General features: G+C 39.4%; 1 protein-coding gene across 1 annotated transcript in view; it reads left to right on the top strand.

Moving 5' to 3' along the window:
* The window catches only part of LOC117292868 (NADPH:adrenodoxin oxidoreductase, mitochondrial-like), a 53,307-nt gene extending 46,439 nt beyond the window's left edge, over positions 1–6,868 (top strand). The window contains exon 9 of the mRNA XM_033775038.1: positions 6,635–6,868. Within this exon, the coding sequence (XP_033630929.1) occupies positions 6,635–6,868 (234 nt within the window). The remainder of the gene's footprint in view (positions 1–6,634) is intronic.
* The last annotated feature ends 12,049 nt before the right edge of the window (positions 6,869–18,917 follow it).

Here is an 18,917-nt window from a genome sequence, read left to right as displayed (position 1 = left end):
ACTAGTGGTTAAAATCCGCCAAGACCTGGTCTAGATAATTTACCTCGACTTCGTCTCGGTAAAATTATCAAGTCCAGGCCTCGGCGCGGGTTTAAACCACTAGTTGAAAACCTCTTCACCACACATTGATTCCCTTATTTATCTACACAGTGCCACCACAAAAAATGTCTTAATTATTACCTTTCCACCATGCAACCATCAAGTCTTATTTTTGAACTTTTTATAAGCAGCCCTATGAAACCAGGCCCCAGGGGGGTCCTACAATTAAACGTGATGTCTTTTTGCAGTATCGCTGACCAATTCACTGCATCATATTCTTAACTTTGACTCGCCGGTCAAGTTACTGAAACCTGAGCTCTGTGACCCTCTGCTTCAATTGTCAGTATTAAGTTATCGATTTGTGATCCTGGATCTACGACCAAATCCCATTTATAATTTGTCCACTTTGAGATTCTTGATTAATTACAGCTTTGCTTTGACATGAGGCAGCTGTACTGAACCAGTCGCATACAACTTGGGGCTAATTTCATAGAGCTGCTAAGCACAACAAAATTTGCTTAGCATGACATTTCTTCCTTAATAGAAACAGGATTACCAACCAAATGTCCACGTGATTTTCAGGATAAGCAAACAACAGATGAATACCAGTAACAAGCAATATGCAACAAGTGGAAATTTGGTTGGTAATCCTATTTTAATCAAGGAAGAAATGTCATGCTTAGCAAATTTTTGTTGTGCTTAGCAGCTCTATGAAACTGGACCCTGTACTTGTTTTTTGTTTGTAAAGAAGCTTAGGACACTGTTCTGTTCATTTCAGAAACGGTGTATAAGAAAACATATATTAACTTCAAGTGCACTGTAGATTCAATTACATATTATTAAGCTCAATTATAAAATACAGACCTACTGCTTTTCAAAACTCATCTAGCCTTGATTTTTAATGAAACCTTAATTTCAGTGGGGATTTACTTAATGGAAAAGGATTACATGAGGTCAATGAGTAATTTGATATGAATTGAATGTACCACAAATTGTCTGGTCCTTGAGTAATACAGTTGAAGATTTGGTCCAGCATTGTTTCCAGTAAAACATGTCAAGCAAACACAATGTGCAACATATCTACAGACTTATACATGCTTGCTAATTCTTCCTTAAATCTGATATCTGATTGTTTGCCTGTAAAAAACCTTTAAAAGCAAAAAATCTTGTTTCTCAAAAACTAACTGCACCTCAGCAAGTTATACTATAAAGGGAAGACTTCTAGCATAATTTTCTTTTAACCATGTAAGTTTAGTGAAAATGTGTGGAGGTTTGTGTTTTGTGTCATACAAAAGGTACTCAAACCCCTCTAAAAAATGAAAATAAATTTGTATAACAAATATTGCCCTTTTAGTTCAAGAGTTAAGTTTCAGGAGAGATTCCATTGATAGACCTTATCCATCCACAAAATCCACAAGCATGCATTTGTTACTCAACACCCAAACAGTTGGAACTCAAGTTTAAAGATGTGCACAATGAAGGAATGGTGATGTGCATTGCGTGGGATTAGAAAACTCCCAAGCCTGAACACCGTCTTAAATTAAATAATGAATGAACCAGTGACTTATTATCAATCAAGACCTAAATAAATGAAATAGATGAAAGCAGAGTACCTACTTTCCTATTGCGAGAGCTATCTTTGTTGAAATATTCATTAAACTTCAGTGGTCCATGGCAGTATAATTACTTTTTGTCTAAATGCTCAAGGCAGTGCTTCAGCCGAATCCTTTGTTGAAACATTCATGTGCTCAATAATCAACTTTAAACATGAGCGGGGGACAAAGAAAACCCACAGGAAGGAATTCCCAAGTTTCCTGTTAGGAGTGTTATTGTATGTCGGTAATCGAGGGTACATGTATGTCATCAAAAGTCAGTGTTTACTGATCCCATAAATGGCAACTAGCTGGAGATTTCCCAATCGGCCGTAATTTGACAGTGCCCTATTTCGGAGCTGATGGCTTTTGACTTCTTAATGCTCATTGCCCAAAGGGTCTTCTATTGGATCAATGAATAGAAGAAGCCGGCAGAATTGTTTGTTATTAGTAATTTATCTCCAATTTGAAACAGTCAATTGAAATAACTTCAGTCACAAAGTAGAAGGGATTGTTCGTAGATGAAGTTGAGGGAGAGCATTCTTGGTAGTTTGTAGGGAAAAATGGTTGGTTTTCAGCTTTAATTAATGCTGCAATAAAGTTCTCCTTGAAAATATTACAAACAAATGCATCGCTCTTGTTTGCATTAAAAAGCCTACTACAGAAAGCGAATTTCATTTGATCTATTTTGCAAAGCTGACTTCTTCCTTGTAAGTACAGAATTGTCAATGTGTTTTCAAACTTGCTATTTTTTATGAGTTATTTATTCCTACACTGTGGGGAAGTTCAAGAAGCTATGTGTTATTAGTAAAACTAGGAAACTAATTAATACTAGGTCCTGAAACTTGCTGAAAATGCTAACAGTAATGAATATATCAATACTTTGTACCAAAGTGATTAGTCAATTTTTGTGTGTGATTTTTAACCCTAAGGCCTACATTAGTTCGTGTTGCAACCACTTAATTAAACCAAGGTTCTGTTTAAATATATTTGAGGATTATTTGAAACTGAGTACGCAATAACAAGTTAATAATATAAGCCCAGGAGCTATGAACGCAACAGGCAATTAATTTACTTTAGTTTTGGCCCAACCGATATTTAAGGGCAAATATGACTGTAATTTAAAACCGAAAAGCACTCTGATTAGGCCACTGGAAGGCATATTGATCTAGTTTCGTGACCCAGATCGCGTTTAGGGTGTAAACATCAGTGAGCCCAAAAAGCAGATATTTTGACGCAAGAGAAATGCCTCGGAGATGCCATCTGGAGTTTTGATGGGGCTTCAAAGTATTGGTGACTGTATACATGTAGGTCAGAGACTCACTGGAAGCTACAGTGTAATTCTGCTGGTAATAGTGTTTTTCGGCTATGTCCATAAATGTTGTGATTTTTGACCGTACCTTTAACATGGTTAATGAGTGGACTTAATTTGTTTACCATGGCTGACTGCGCAATAGCTCAGCTGAGGTCTCAAATTCAAGCTTCTGAAAGCACGCAACTTTTGTGTCAAGGATGTTTTTCTTTCATTATTTTCTCGCAGCTTCCACGAGCTCAAATTTTCACAGGTTTGTTATTTTATGCAAATGTTGTGATACACATAGTGAGAACTGTGACATTTACCAAAGGTTTCCAGGTCCCTTTAATTGTGTATGCTTTACTAAGGTATAACTTTATGTGTAAGAGGCAGAATGGTGTGTCATTCGGTTTTTAAAGTTGGTCTCTTTCAAAAAATAACAGATTCTTTGTGAAGCCCCAAGCCCAAGTTTAAGGATGAGCCGTTTTGATGCTCTAATCAAACAGCGATGGGAGTATGGGCTCTGCCTTTTGGAGTACTCTAGAAACCATTCTTATTACATTAACTGCTTCAGAGCTAATCTCAAAACCCATCTGTTCAATTATAGAGGATGGTTCAGTCAATACTTAAGCATCCATTAAGCAGCACGGCTCATTTTGCTTGCTAAGTGGGTGTGTATTCTACTACTGGGGCCTCTTTTTTTATCTCCTTTGCCTCTTGTTAACTCTCATTGTGGTTGCCATAAAAGTATTGACCAAATTCACCTGGGGCCCATTTTATTGCGCTATCTAATGACAAGCAATTTTTCATGTGAATTATATAGCAGAAATATGTGCTTCAATGTGAGCGTATTTCACAGGTTATCAAGAAAAATTAGGCAGCTATCTTGAGCGTTCACTATGGATTTGCATTATTACTTTATTGGCACCCATGTGTATTTCATGTTCTATAATCTTTAGTGGGTGATCACTATACAGCATTTAGTACTGATGGTGCACCTAAGACATAAGAATTTAATTGGACGGTAAGCGCAACATTTTGTGGTAAGCAGTGACTTGTAAATATGTTTTGTTCATTTATCAGGGGTCGATTTCACAAAGAGTTAGGACTAGTCCTAACTTAGGACTAGTCCTAAGAGATATCAAAAACGTACAGCTAGTCCTACGTTTGGACTAGTAACTCGTCCTAACTCGAGATAAGACTAGTCACAACTCTTTGTGAAATTCACCCAGGGCAGTGTTTGAGAGAGTCATTTTATAAAGATGTAGGGCAGTAATGCAGGGGGTCATTGATGTCTGTTGGGTTGTAAGCATGGAGTCCCAAGCATTGCCATGCACATGTAATTTTGGTCCCTGATCATGGTGGCAGTGCGCGAATGATCATTTTATTGAGATCTAGGGCTGTCAAATACAAGATCATTCCTTAAAAGTAGGGTATGCCTTTGGTGAACACTAAAATTAATGACAAAATAGAATTAACTGTTGCAAACTACTTACCAATCGAAAGGACCAAAAGTATAAATGCAAAAAATAGTTAATGGCCTGACGTTTCGACCCTAGCAGAGTCTTTCTCGAAGGCTAAATGACAACACAACACAACACACATCAACAGGTATACATGTTGACTAAGTGTAACAGAAGTACAATAAAGCATTATGTGCAACAACCTGTTACAGGAAATAAACAAATTGATGATCATACAAACTTTCTTGGTAGAGAACACTGGAGAGCTTTTATTAAAAGCATCAATAAAAACATTACCCTTTGAACAAATTTAGTCTTAGGGGTGTCTGGTGTTGTTTGAACACCGTGTTTTATCTGCCATTTACATTTAAAAGTATTGTAAGTGAACAAGTTTTTGAAATTTTCAGCAAATTTGGACATCCTTTTACCAAATCCTGGTTAAAACCTTGATCAGGCTTTTTTGGACACTGTGTGCAAACCAGCATTTTTTTTTTGACATCCAGGGCAGTCATACGAAAGACAAATAAATCCTTAACTCTATACATTATCACTCTTATCCCATGAGAAGGCCATTTTTAAATTAAAATCCTTCATTAAACATCCAAGGCCTCTTGTCAATATTGAGGATTATCAATCATTCTGAAGTCTAATCAGTCCTTTATGGATATATAGTACAAGTAAATACGTAGGAATCATCCAATTATTGGACGCAATAGTTTGTGGATCATAAGAGATGAAGGTATTGCCCTGAATGGAACAGGACCTGCATTAAAGCCATTATACACTTTCGGAACAGAAACAAAAAAAGTTCACAGATTTACAAATAACTTACAGAGTTTACAGAAGGTAATGGTGAAAGACTTCTCTTGAAATATTATTCCATGAAATGCTTTACTTTTTGAGAAAACAATAAACCAATTAGAATTACGGATTTATTTGTGGGTTTTCCAGTTATTTTCTCCCAATTTGGATGACCGATTGAGCCTAAATTTTCATAGGTTTGTTATTTTAGACATAAGTTGTGATACACGAAGTGTGGGCCTTTGGACAATACTGTTTATCGAAAGTGTCCAATGGCTTTAAATTTCATGGTAAGGCAGAAGTGGATTGTGGAAGTTTCATTAAGCTTACATTATACAGTGTATGTCTACACATTTTTCGTAAAAATGCATGTTCACAATATTTGTATACACAACAGATGCATATGTATTTGCACAAATACCTTTCCAGTGGTTAGCCTAGTCAAAATTAAGCCTGGGCGACTGGGGTGACTAGTGCGACTAGTGTCAAAGTCGCTACTTTTGATTGCTTAGTGGAGTTACGACTACCATTTTTCAACTAAATTTCACTCTTCGCCCAGGCTAACATATCAGGCTGATAGGAAAGCCTTGTAGACCATTGAAAAACTTTGGAACCATTAAAACAACAAGCTTACTACTTTGAGGAAAATGTTCAGTGGAACCTACCCTGCCTTTGGAATTAACTTTGGCTGGGAATATAAGACATTTGCTTGTAATTGACTCCATACAAGAGTGTTTGCTGAGCCTTTTTTGTGTAGATAAAAGAAGACTTATATCCTAACAGAGTTTTGCTCATTGTTTCAGGCCGAGAATTTCATCTTTTTCATCAGGGCATTTTTCATTTTGCAAAGGGATGAAAGTCAATGGGAAACTTTTGAAGGGGCAACGGAGCCCATGTCGCCTGTTTATAATTCCAGGCCTGTTGTTCCTATTACTGCCCCTCCTCTTTATGTTCAAACTTATCCCAACAAATCAACACTATCAATTAATCCAAACACAAAATTAGTATTGCAAACATTGACGTTATTCTGTACAAATTGAAGTTCTTTTATCAGTTTTAAAAGTCAACATTTTTTACATTACACATGTATGTTTTATAGAAAAATAATTTGTTCTTTGAAGGACTAAATCTTTCTTCAGATTTTACTTCTCGTACAAATTTAGTAAGTGATGTTTTCAATGATATAGAAACTGGTAACTCTCTCAATTTTTGTATCACGTTTGACTTTTTTGCCGGGTAAAAATTGACAAAGTGATTGCAGTTCCCTCTTTTCTGACTTATTCCAACAAAGTTTCACTTGTGTCGCAGTAGAAGTGTCTCCTTACTTCTTACACTTTCCATCCCTATTTTGATCAATCCTCCCCACAAGATGGACACTATACTCATGTTCAAATAGACAACCACAGACGAACCCTCAGTGACCATAGTATCCTCCTTCTCCGCAGGTAATTAATGGTAAAGAAGAAGCAGTGCCCACGGGTGAAACTGAAGACATAAGCTGTAGTATGGTGTTACGCAGCGTTGGGTACAAGAGCCTATGCCTAGACTCGGAGGTTCCATTTGACGAGCAACGAGGAGTGATAAAACATATTGATGGGCGAGTCAATGGAGTGAGAGGTAGGTATTATTTCATCCAATACTTTTGCCCTTGGGTGTTTACTAGACTTGGGGGAGATTAAAAGACAATCTTTTGGGGGTGGTGTAAAGATGATTCTTTTGGCCACGTCTCTGCCCCGAGGACAAGTCAGCTTGATTCAATCCTTTAAAAGCTGCTGAAGGTTGATTATTTCATTTTTTCTTTACTTGAGCCTCAAATTGTATTATTTATTAATAAATTTTATTGATTCAACTTTGGGGCACTTTCCGCATAAAGGCAGGCCTTGTGAATGTGATTTGAAAGACTTTCACATTTGCAGTCCAAACCATAAAACCCCCTCACTTTAAAAGCTTCACCGAGATATGAAAACCCTTATTGGAAATATTTTCTACAATACAATGTCTCAGTTACACACATTGTTCAGCTATGACCAATGTCACTAAACAAAATCTGCGTTAAGACCAACTCAACATCTGGACAAATGAATTTACAAGGGTCATTTTAATATATTATAACGCACCTCTTGCTTGTTCTGTATTCTGGTTGGCTGAAACACGGTCACATGGGATGAACTAATATAAGCTAGTGGTCGCGCGCGCGTGTTTTGCGGGAATAGTACCAGAGCGGGCACTAGTCTTTGAAAATAGTGCCTGCGGTAACAGCGCCCTCTCTTGACTTGAACCGTGAACACGACTACAAAACTCCTTTTTCTGTTCTTATTTGACATGTAAATTCGATTTGTGTTATAAAACACATATTGACTGGCATAATTCGGTAACTAGTGTACATCTATTCCCCCTCTAGCCTGCGAGTGACCAGAAGAGGGGCCTATTTCCCCTAATAGGTCGCTCCTCTGGTCACTCAAAGTCCCTCGTGGGAATAGACGTATACTAGTTACCTCGTTGCCAGTCAATATGTGTATAATAGTATAACATAACAAATAAAATAAAAACATGCTAGATCATATCACACATGATAGAAATTAATGTGGATAGAGTCCCAGTTAGAGCTTGATGAAATAGACATGCACTAGTGGCAGGTTTCCCTCTGACAGGAGGAAGATTGTTCCAAATCTTTGGTCCAGCTACACTAAAAGCTATTTGAGCCAGATCTTTGTTTGTACAGGGAACTTTCAAGTTAGTAATTTCAAGTGTGGACTGAAGAAACTTTAGCGGAAAGATAGTAGTAGTTTGTTCGAGCGTTTATAAACAAAAGAAGCAAGTTTGGAATGAATCTTTTCTCTAATTGGTAGTCGATGAAGTTTCCTGATTGAAGGTGTAGGGATGTTCCCTCGTAGGGTGTGGAACATACCAAATGAGCTGCACTGTTTTGTACTCCTTCAGTCCTGTCCAATTCAAGTGCTGACTGCAGCCACTATCTCAAGCATGGTTTTTATTGTAATGTCATTCACTTCGTACAGTAAGCATCAGGAGGTTAGCCTGCCTTTTTGTGTGCTTACAAAAGGGAACTTTCAGGACGCTTGGTGGCAGCAGACTTACCAGGTAAAATCCAGTGGCTTTGTAATGTGTGCATGCTCAGAACTTAAAAAACAAGGGCCATTTACCTGGTTTGTCTGCTGCCACCTAGCGTTTCAAAGTCTCCTATTAGCAGCGCTATTTAGTGGAAATCGTACAGTATAAACAGAAAGTTGGCCGTTAAGAAGCTGAATGAAATAAGGCCCAGGCCTCTAAGACTGAATCTGTCTGATGGTTGGAGACTCGTTTAGAACTGGTTGAACTGGAAACTGTGTCAGTACACTTTTCCAGAGCATGTGGAAATAATGATAATGATGATAATTTTTTCGAGTCTGACCTTGAGCCTTATAGGGAGCACTTTTCCAATCATTAAAAGCTATACCTCTGTTGCCAATAAAGGAGATTCAAATTGTGAACATACTTTGTCTCATGATTTCCAATCAACTTCAAACGAAATAATTTTCGCAGCATGCTTACCGTGCTTACCGCCTTTAATAGATGCTAAATTACTTAATGCTTACTGACATTACCATCTTCATAACAAATAGGTTTTTAGATGAAAATTACAAGATTTTCTTTCTAGGTCATTGCCAAAGTCTGACCAACCTTTAAGTTTCATTTGCGAGTAATTTAAAGTATAATTACATTACACATTACACTTTTAGGGGGGGGGGGGGTTGAAGTACTGTGGTGCAAAAATCAACATATACATGTATTCTTATTTCCCCAGCACTCTAAAAGTTGTTTGCCATGGCAGTTTCCACACCATCTGAAAATTGTGAATTATACATTTTTTTTACCCTGCTCAACACTTAACCAGTAAGGATTCTGGCTAGGTATCATGTACCTCATGTACGGTAATTCCCTGTGTATAAGGCTCGGGTATATAAGGTGCAGTAGTCTTAAGACGTCTTAATATGATACAAGATTTGATGTATCAGGCGCAATGCCGAATAAGACGCAACATGAGCTTTTTGTTTGTTTGATTAGATGATCTTCCTACAGTGTAACAGGGGACCTTGGCAAACTCCCATGAGGGGATACAAACGCCAAGGTGGCACCAGTCAATATCACTCCTAAAAATGTTGGTTTAACATATGATTATGAATTGCAAGTGATTCAGTAACTACATGTAGATGAAAATACTTGTTGTAGCCATTGTGCAATTGGTTGGTTGGATTCGAACCCAGAACCTTGTGGTTGCAAGTCATGTAGTCTATTACCTCTTGACCACAGTGACATCCATACACAGGCTTACTAGGTTTCATTTAATAGCAATGTTGAACATTGAGTACACCATAGTACGCCGTGTCTGTCAATGATGACACTCCTGGCGGTAAACCAACACATACATTGTACGCTGGGGTCATTGTGATCATCGTAACAACAACATCCAGATTGTGTTTCTGTTTCTGTTATGAAATAGGTTTGAGGCTTTGTTTTCCTAATACATGTATGTGGCTCATTAATATGGGTAAACCCCTACAAAAGTATGCTATTAGTTTACGGTTAACAACCTTCAATATCTGTACTATTATAACAGATTGACATTAAAGCACCATCTATTCATGCTGGTTGGAAAGTAGACAACCAACATTAATGTGGTAATTACTGAAGCTTTTCATTTTGGAGGACTGTGGTCATTGAGGTTTCCAGCCGGATGGGACAAAACAACTCCTGGTTGTCATTGTTAATGATCAATCATACTCCATGTCTGACAGGTTTGTTGATTTTTCTAATCTAGCGGCATGAGGAACCCAGTAAGCGATCATTACAAACTGCTGGCAGAGTGAAATATTTCTCTTGATTTGTAATAATTGCTCTGCTCACTAACCCCGATAGTACTTCCTGTAAACAGACTCTTTGTACAGTTTGGATACAATCTGTTACCAAGTTTTGCAGGCTTTTCAGAGCTGATGTGTATTTAGGCCACCCAGTAAAATCAATCTTGCAACATCTGTTCTCTGATGTATTAGTACAGTCTTTTTTCTATGGGTTTGGGTTCAAATGAATAACTGTTGTATACAGCTTGTCAGCATCAAGTGTTTGGAAGTAGGCTAGAGCCAAAAGTGAACATTTAGCAAGTCACATTTCTAATTAGCCGATCATACTTCTAAAGTGAAACTGTCGGAAGCTGTGTCCCCATTTGACTTTTTCTTCCGCTGCCACGTGGAAAGTTACTGTGACTGGCTGGGGTGTAATTCTATCGTGCGTTCCCAACTGGACTGTTTTCAGAGCGTTTTACAGCGTGGTCTAGATAGGTTTATAGCGCAGAGCTGTTCTACCGTGCATTCCCAACTGGACTTATACTCTGCACTGTTTTGCAGAGCATTTTACAGCGTGGTCTAGTATACAAATATTGACTGCTTCGAGTGCTATGGTTAAAACTATGACTCCCGAGGTGATCCCCGGGAGCGTTCTATTTTCCCGAGGGAGTCATAGTTTTTAACCATTGCACGAGTAAAAGCAGTCAATATTTGTTTTATAACACCCCAAACATTTCTAAATACTGTACTGTTATTATTAAGTTACAGACCTAAATGCTACAATCCACGGACGACGCGAATACAAATGGCAAACACTTTTACTGTGCTGCATGTAGTGTCGTGCAATCTGAAATGGTTACAGACTATTAATTTATCATCCTTGTACACACAACGGACGTCTGGGTACTGCACGCCGTGTGCCAGTCTTCGGACTAGCGCATGGCAAACCGACGCACTATCACACGGCCGTTGTCTAGCAAAACTAAGACATGTCATGTGACGCGCTCTTAACCAATGAGCAGGCAGAATACTTGCAAGGGGTGTTATAAATAGGTTTATAGCGCAGAGCTATTCCCATGGTAATTTTAGCAGCCCTGTTAGAGTACTGTGGCTGCGGGGAAGTCTTCCGCGACATCTTTCAGCCTGATAGTTTTACATCCAGTCGCGGTTATTTATTTGTTGTCTAGCTTAATGCTTTACCAGGTTAATGCATCGATACAAGTTCACGCTTGTTGAGAGCGGCATCCATAACACATGCCTAAATGAATTACAAAATAACTCAAAAAGAAAATAATTCAACGCAAATTGCACAAAGATCTGTTCACATTATTCTTATGCTGCTTAGGTCCATCTGTTAGCTCACAGTGGAAGGTAATACACACACTTGACGAGTTTTCACCCCATCACATTGCATACACTCTCCGAGGTATGTATTTACTAGCTTACAATAAAATCACTTGAATAAATATATGTTTCTCTTGATGACAAAGGATTCATGCTTGATGCAATAGCAACCTCCAGTTCTTCTCGTACAGTTACAGAATTGAAATTTCATATGGTAGAATTTATTGGTCTTTTCCATTGATGGTAAAATTTATTGGTCTTTCCCATTGATTTGTTTCCAGCAGGGGCCTGCAACGTGATATCAGGTTTTGACCCAATCTGTTTGTGAGTCTAGTTAAACTAGTTTCTGGAGCACATTCTCAACAAGCAGATATGTCTGTGACTGGGGAAAGCAACAATAACCAACGGTATAAATCAGGAATAGTCCGAGGGGGTTCCAGTAATTTGGTACTCCGTTGCAATTTCTGAGATTTGGAGTTCAAACCCCTGTGGGAAGAGCCAGCTGTCTGGATTTAAAGGCATTGGACACTATTTGTAATTACTCAAAATAATTGTTTGCATGAAAACTTGTTGGTAATGAACAAAGGAGAGCTGTTGATAGTATAAAACATTGTGAGAAACAACTCCCTCTGAAGTAACATAGTGTTTTAGAAAGCGTTAATTTCTCACTCAAATAATAAAAGACTTCAGGCCTGAAGACTTTTGTTAGGCATTGGAAAGCACGAAAGTTTGTGCAACAAGGCTATTATTTTTCATTATTCCCTTGCATTTTCGATGACCAATTGAGTCCAAATTTTCACAGGTTTGTTATTTTATGCATTTGTTGGAATACACCAAGTTGGAATACTGGTCTTTTACCATTTACCAATAGTGTCCAGTATCTTTAAAGGAAGGCTCAGTAAGATGTTTGAGACTCCTGTGGGGATTGAACTGGAGATCAAAACGCGGCTGCATATATGGCATAAATACTCATACTCAGGGGGGCTGTTTGCTTAATGATACCCACCCATAACGAGCTGTATTAAGTTTTGGGGTTGCTGTCTGTATTTGTTTAGAGGATGAGATAGATGGGCTTGGCGGTGCACTATTTGATTTGGATTGGTCGCATCTGACACTGTCCCGCACCGCAAAGAGGTTTGATGCATCATTGCAGTTAAACATGATCTGCATGAATAAACTTTTTTTCTTCTTCATAAACCCACGTACAAAAATATGTACGCAAGTAAAGGAAACGGCTGCTGTTATTCGCTTTTTGTGATTCAGAGGTTTGTGTTATTGGTGAGTTCATCGGCACAAAAAGGAATCCAGTTTATTCTGCAGCCTTGGCGGGTCTGATTTCATCTCCAAATGGTCGAAGACAATACCAACGATGAAATTCAAGCATCTTTCGTCCGAAAATGCAATTTTGCTTAGTGTATTTCGCATAAAAGGTGGGGAGGAGAATTCCGGGCCGTTTTTTTCTTTGGCTTGTTGAAAAGAGACCGGAGATGAAAATAAATCAGAGAATAGGGTTTGCGATCTGAAAGCGAAACTAAAAGACATTTATTAGACCATCATATGGTTGAGGGTGAATGGGCGCGACAAACACCTGATGCCAGTTTGGTTTCATTGCTTGAAAAACTTTCTCTTGAGTCGTTGGTTTCAGTGACACGCCATACTTGAAAACACTTTATTTTCAAGGGTCTGAGGTTTTCAAATACTGAACAATAGAAGAAATTTAAGATGAAGTATACACTTGTCTTTCATTTGTGTGTCTGGGAAACTTTACAGTCCCCTCTATGAAGAGTACTTTGTTTTAAACTTATTTATAGAAGTAACTGTAATAGAGCCACGTTCTCCTGTTTCATCGGTTAGTTTTCAAATTGATAGAGTCAACATTTTGTGAGTCAGATATTCTGTTATAGTTTTGTCCATGAGCAAGTTGTACATGGGTTAGAGTTACTGGAATCTGATTCCCTGGTCTGTGGACAAATCAACTTTTCTATTGGTGGTAAACTTTTCTTTATTGTGCGTGATATTTGCTCAGTGCGCATGTTAGGAATAAGATAGTAGCAGTGTACTGTAGGCTCACTGGCTGAGCGTTCTGATACACTGGTCTCGTGCTTCGGTCGTGTGTCTTGTCGTGACCCAGGCTTTTTTGTTGAGAGCAGCAGATGAATCTCAGTCATGACTCTTGTGCCCTTAAGCCAGGCACAAAACCATAATTGGCTGGTGCATTCTGCTCTACCAGCTAGACTCCTAGTGGATGATACCCTAAATCTTTATGAACTGTGAACGGGGTAACCCTGTTTCTCGGCCATAGGTGTAGTTAGCAAGGTGCCCCAGTTGATTTGGGTCAACAGCTCAAATCAAGTGTAGCCCTCACCTTGAAGTAGTTTTTTCGCCTTGTGATGTAGGTTGTATTTCATAAAAAGTTTTAAGACTTGAGTTTCAAATCCTTATACTAAAATTTGGAGCCTTGAACACGACCTTTAACTATAATTGCTTCTCTTCACCAATGAGTACATAGATAGCGGTCGGTGAAGGCAGAGGTGGTTCAAATGGATTGGCTTGGTGGCAGTACATTGCAGTACAGGCTGTATACTCACCAGGGAGCTGAAATGGTTTAAGGAATGAAACAATTGGGTTACTATTATACAACATGCTACTTGCAGGTCAATGCAACAGGCTCACAGTTAATCGACTGTTGGTTTTGTTTGTATATTTAGCAGTTGTGGCTAAACATGCACTTGCTGGTGCAGGTGAAACTGCAAATGGTTTGGCCTAAAGACCATGACATGTCATGGCCTATGGTTTAACAGCAACAGACAAAGCTCTAGTATTTTTGATCAGAAGAGGGTGGGTTCGAGTCTCGGTCGAGGAATTTGTGTACTTGAGCAAGTCAATTTAGCATAAATGCCTTTTCCTTTGGATGGGACTTTAGGCCTTACGTCCTGTGTAGTAAGAACGGTAGCAAGTTTAGGGAATAACAATGGTGTTTCTGGTTCACATATATAAAATGTAGCTAGCACCCTAGTTTAATAATGTAAGTTGCAACTCTTGATGATGCAACATGTATGAGGCTGCATGGTGGTTATGTGCGCATTACAAGTCTTGTTATTATTAAACATAGAATATGCCTGGGAAATCTGGTTTTGTAGTTGTGATTATGCGCACTTGTTCAAGTGCTGTTTGCTTTAATCTGGTTCGTAGTTCTGAGCATGTAGGGTGTTGTGGCCGAGTGGTCTCGGGTGGTGGACTCAAGTTTTTTAATTTAAAGTATTTGGGTTCGAATCATGGCCTGATCAGTCATGACACAAATGTATTTGAGCGAAACACTTTATCATAATTACTTCTCTCCACCCAGGAGTACAAATGGGTACTGGTGAGAGTTGGTAATAACCTGTGATTGACTGGCATCCTGTCCAGGGGGTTAGAGCAAAGGAAACCAGATATAAGCACCAGCCTGATGAACAATTGTGGCATGGGCATGCAGACTATACTTTACTAAGTTCTGAGCATGCGCACATGTTCAAGAACAATGGTGTGTCATGGCTTAACGGTTAAGAGCAACAAACTCAAGCTTCGGTGTTTCTGAACAGCAGAGTTTGGGTGCAAGCCATCTTACCTGCATCCTTCGGATGCGACGTAAAGCCGTTGGTCCTGTGTGTTGTGTCAAGCGCGTAACAGAACCTAGTGCACTTATCAAAAAGAGATGGGATTCACCCAGTGTTCTTGGTTTGATTGGCTGCATATTGCACCACAGCACCTTGTAAACCATAACATGGTGCTGTGCAAAAGGATTAGGTCTCATTATAGAAATATAGTCCCATCTTGCTGGAAAATACTGTCTGTTAAAGCGTCTTGAGCATCACTGAGTGACAAATGTGAGCGCTAATATGAAGCCACTGTAGTTCTGAGAATGCACACATGTCTAAGAACACTGGATGTACCTGGTAAATCTGGTTATGAGGTTTTGAGCATGTGCTTATATTCAACACTGATGTATATTTGTAAATAAGGGAATATAAGGGTAGTAACAAGTTCTTTAACGGCCGTTTAAAACCGGCAGGGTCAGTGCCGTGTGAACGAGTCACTACTCTTTTGTTCCCTTTCATAAATGCCCTTTTGATAAAAAATATTAAAAATATATAATTATAGACACTTCGACAATTAAGAAAACTCGAGGGTTAAAGTTTTTTTCTCAAAAACTTTGATTCTGTTTGATTCTGTTTGATGCGCATGGGTTGCGTGTTCACGCACGCGCTTATAAATAGATTACGCGCGCGCTTATAAATAGATTACGCGCTGTTATTGATATTGATAGTGATAATATTGGCGGACGCACGCACCTGACCAGCGGAAGCCAGCCGGTTATGAACAGCTCCAGCTGGTCATTATCAACCGTTTAAACACCCCCACGTGACTACTCTCCAATAGGCGGAGTGAAACTGTCTGGGGTATTTATGAATATGATTTTGTACATGTGAAAATTCGCACATTTAATAATGGATAAGTCTGTTAAGTCTGGTTCCACAAACAGTAGTGCCCACAAAAGGCTCCCATTGTTGGAATGAATGTACCCTTTTTAATTATAAGTGGTGCCTTATACAAGACAGTGTATAGACATGTTGTAAAAGGTTACTAACATTACCATCCATGCATGAACAATCACTCTTGATAGCTTCATGTCACCTATCACTTAGTAACATCATAGGTTGAGTGGGCTGTTACATGTACATAGGCTATAGTCCTACAAGTCATTAGTGTGACAGTCAATTACAGTACATTTTACTTTTTCATCTTAGAGTTGTTCATCCTTGTACTCATCTTCCTTAAGCAGACTGCTACATTTTCTGCTCATCACCTGATTTTCTCTCTCTCTCTCTTTTATAAAAAAGCAACCTGAAATACACTTGTACTGAGTTTTGTGACCCTTGTCATTTCCAATTTTGTTCTTCTTCAAATTACAAAACTTGCTTGTCTGCTAGCTTAGTTAGTTTAGAGCACTTTATAAATATATCAAACTCTACCACATCATCATTAACAACATCATAAACCCATCTACATTATATCAAGTTCCAAGGACTCAACTTTTCCCATGTTACTTGCTTTCAAGTGACTTTGATCTTGATGGAATAGCACCTTGTAAATTATTGACCTTGTATCTTATTGTTATGTACCACACCCTAAAGTGTAAAGTTTTGTACAAAACAACTCACTTAGCTTTTAAATTGTTGTGTTCATGCTGTCTTCAAATTCAAGCTGATTAGTTTTTGTATATAGAAAGAACTAACTTGAGAGAGTTGCTCCCTATTCTCCCTCCTAACTTTAATAAACATTAATCCTCGTAACTATTGAATTGGGTTAGTGGGTTTCTTTCCTCACCTTCCACCTCTAGCACCCGGGGGTACGAATCCCACCAAGGGTACGAATCCCTCCGGGGGGTTTGAATCCCACCAAGGGTACGAATCCCACTGGGGGTTCGAATCCCACCAAGGGTCAAATCCCTCCGGGGGGTTTGAATCCCACCAAGGGTACGAATCCCACCAATGGTACGAATCCCACTGGGGGGGTTCGAATCCAACCGGGGGGGTACGAATCCCACCGGGGGGTTTGAATCCCACCAAGGGTACGAATCCCACTGGGGGTTCGAATCCCACCAAGGGTACGAATCCCTCCGGGGGGTTTGAATCCCACCAAGGGTACGAATCCCACCGGGGGGGGGGGGGGTTCGAATCCCACCGGGGGGTACGAATCCCACCGGGGGGTACGAATCCCACCAAGGGTACGAATCCCTCCGGGGGTTTGAATCCCACCAAGGGTACGAATCCCACTGGGGGTTCAAATCCCACCAAGGGTACGAATCCCACCGGGGGGGGGGGGGGGGGTTCGAATCCCACCGGGGGGTACGAATCCCACCGGGGGTACGAATCCCACCGGGGGTACGAATCCCACCGGGGGTACGAATCCCACCGGGGGTACGAATCCCACCGGGGTACTATGTGGATTGGGTTTTCAGGCACAAAAAGTAGGCAAGCACAAGAAAACTATTGCCACCTGAAAAGGTTACCAGACAAGAAACATCCCATATATCTGTGGCTGAGATCCTGCTTATTTTTTTGATAAGAAGAAGTTGTTTTAGCAGTAATTTCTGCTTAAGAACTTGGGCCCTGATTGCATGGGTTTTCCCTTGAATAACTTCTCTGTGGTTTTCCTCCCACATCAAAAAGTGAATCTCCAACATTTGGTAAAGGACATGATCATTTAATTGCAGCCATATTCAGGTTCGATTGTTATAAAATACATTAAATGTTACAAAACACATCAATAAACTTTAAAACCAATATTTAATATATATTAGGTTGTAGCTGAGGTTAACACAAATATTTTCTTCTGATTAAGAAACAAAATAATCTCTTCTGATTGAGTTTGCTTTTCTCAGAGTCCTTGGCTTTACTGCCAGAGATCTATCAATAAATGAAATGAATAAGCATGAAATACACTGCACATCACAAAAGCTGTAAAATTAGACCTAACCAATAACGATTACAAAGAAACACCCAATACCACACACCTTGTGGGGAGCTCTTTCACTCCCCCACAAGCTCATCCTTTCCCCCTGTCATCTTCACGATCGGTAGTCTGCATCACTTTGTGAAGAAATCCATATTTCTTTTGATAGCAATAAGCCTTCGCGCTTGATATTTCCGGCTGCAGTATTTGTCGGAAGGGGGGAGTTGGGAGGTGTTGTCAGCTCTGTGGAGCCAGTGCTGATTGCTGTTAAGACGCCTTGAAGGGGCGGGCTGTGTCACCTTGACACCACTAGGCAAATGTATTGACGGTATCCGTGTTCAAAAGCGCCACTTAGATATCCAAAGTGCCAACATTTTAAAGGCAGTGGACACTATTGGTAATTACTCAAATTATTAGCATAAAACCTTTCTTGGTGACGAGTAATGGGGAGAGGTTGATGGTATAAAACATTGTGAGAATTGGCTCCCTCTGAAATGCCATAGTTTTCGAGAAAGAAGTAATTGTCCATGAATTTGATTTCGATACCTCAGGTTTAGAACTTGAGGTCTCGAAATCAACCATCTAAACGCACACAACTTCGTGTGACAGGGGTGTTTTTTTCTTTAATTATTATCTCGCAACTTCGATGACCGATTAAGCTCAAATTTTCACAGGTTAGTTATTTTATGCATATGTTGAGACACACCAACTTTGAAGGCTAGTCTTTGACAATAGTGTCCAGTGTCATTAATGTATGTATCTGAAGGTGCCACTTTGGTATCTCGTTGCTTCACTCACTGCGCTGTGTTTCGCGAAACCATTCTCTGCAGAGCAAAACCATTTTCCCTCAGGTTAACTGGTTTTACTTAAAAGGCCCTGGACACTATTAGTAATTATTCAAATTAGTTGTTAGTTTAAAACTTACTTGGTAACGTGCAACGGAGAGCTTTTGATAGTATAAAACATTGTGAGAAACGGCTCCCTATGAAGTAAGGTAGTTTTTAAGAAAGGTGTGAATTCTTACCCAAATGAAAAATGCTTTAGGCTTGAA

Source organism: Asterias rubens, chromosome 7, assembly GCF_902459465.1.
Source record: "Asterias rubens chromosome 7, eAstRub1.3, whole genome shotgun sequence".
Taxonomy (NCBI): Eukaryota; Metazoa; Echinodermata; class Asteroidea; order Forcipulatida; family Asteriidae; genus Asterias; species Asterias rubens.
Note: the sequence above shows the minus strand (reverse complement) of the source record. Positions and strands in the feature narration are given on the sequence as shown.